Genomic DNA, 1145 nt, shown 5'->3' with positions numbered 1-1145 from the left:
CTGCTTCCAGGCTGCATCGACGATCTGCGGCTATCAGGGCGGCCGCTGCCTCTGCCGCCCGCGGTCAACGGCAGCAGGTGGGGCCAGGTGACCACGTCCCGCCACTTGACTCTCGGCTGCGCTGGCGACTCGGGTGCCTGTCTCAACTACACCTGTGAGCCTCCACTGACCTGCACTGCTCCATGGGGCCGGCAGCCTTCTTGCAGGTAGGTCAAGGAATGAGAAAGGCTCGAGGGTATCGGTCTTTATCTTATTAGTATCGCAAAAGCAGCTGCAGTGAAGCGTCAGAAAAGACGCTGCTGAAACCAATTGTAAGTTGCCTATTTATCATGTAACAAGAATTTTCCCGAAATAATTTCCAGAGAGGTCTTGAACACTATTCTTTTGGTCATATAACGACTTATTTCCGGAAGCTGTGGTCCAGGCCGGATCCAGATCGGACACGCGTGCGAGGACGTGGACGAGTGTGCATGGCAACCCTGCCTCCACGGGGGTACCTGCTACAACCTGCAGTCTGGCCACAAATGCGTGTGTGGCCCCAGCCACATGGGGGACCACTGCCAGTGGCCACACTCAGCCCCAAACTCAGGACCCCTTGGCAGCCCCGGGCACCATCACAGCTTTCTCCGTCGCTATTTTGCTAATGGGTCAGTCTGTTTCTACGAATGTTAATGATTCCCTTGAATTTCCTCGTCCTGCAATTACCGTATCTCATCTTTCCTCCAGTTTTGTCTGTTGCGGCACCAAGCATGATTTTTACTAACCCTTCACCATTTATGCTTCCAGTTCTGCTGCTTACAGTGCTCTCCCGACACCTGGCGCGGCACTTCTGCAGAGGAGGCCCCAGGGGGGGGAAGAGCATGGAGGGGCTGGCCACGGGGCGGGAGGTCAAGGGAGGGGTCACGGAGGGCGGGGGGAAAACGCAAGGCAGCGACGCGCGCCAGAAAGGACGGTCCTCGGGGATCCTTTTCGAAGGACGTGGGTTGCAGGAGCACCGGTGCAGACCACGCTGTCCGGCAGAGCAAAGGTGAGGGAGGACCGGCCGCATCGTGTCAAGCGATGGGACCGTGAAATGAACCGTGATTTCAATTAAAGTAATATGTGAAGTAACACAGAAAAAGAACTTCGTTAAGCCTTATGTACAC

General features: G+C 55.9%; 1 protein-coding gene across 1 annotated transcript in view; it reads left to right on the top strand.

The window, feature by feature from the left end:
* Nucleotides 1–1145, top strand: part of LOC119590525 (neural-cadherin-like) — a 4652-nt gene that overhangs the window by 2283 nt on the left and 1224 nt on the right. Inside the window, exons 6-9 of the mRNA XM_037939173.1 lie at nt 11–206; nt 414–647; nt 787–887; nt 920–1027. Coding sequence (XP_037795101.1) covers nt 11–206; nt 414–647; nt 787–887; nt 920–1027 — 639 coding nt within the window. The remainder of the gene's footprint in view (nt 1–10; nt 207–413; nt 648–786; nt 888–919; nt 1028–1145) is intronic.

Source organism: Penaeus monodon, chromosome 27 (assembly GCF_015228065.2).
Source record: "Penaeus monodon isolate SGIC_2016 chromosome 27, NSTDA_Pmon_1, whole genome shotgun sequence".
Lineage (NCBI taxonomy): Eukaryota > Metazoa > Arthropoda > Malacostraca > Decapoda > Penaeidae > Penaeus > Penaeus monodon.
The sequence above is the reverse complement of the archived record's forward strand: the minus strand, read 5'-3'. Positions and strand labels throughout refer to the sequence as shown.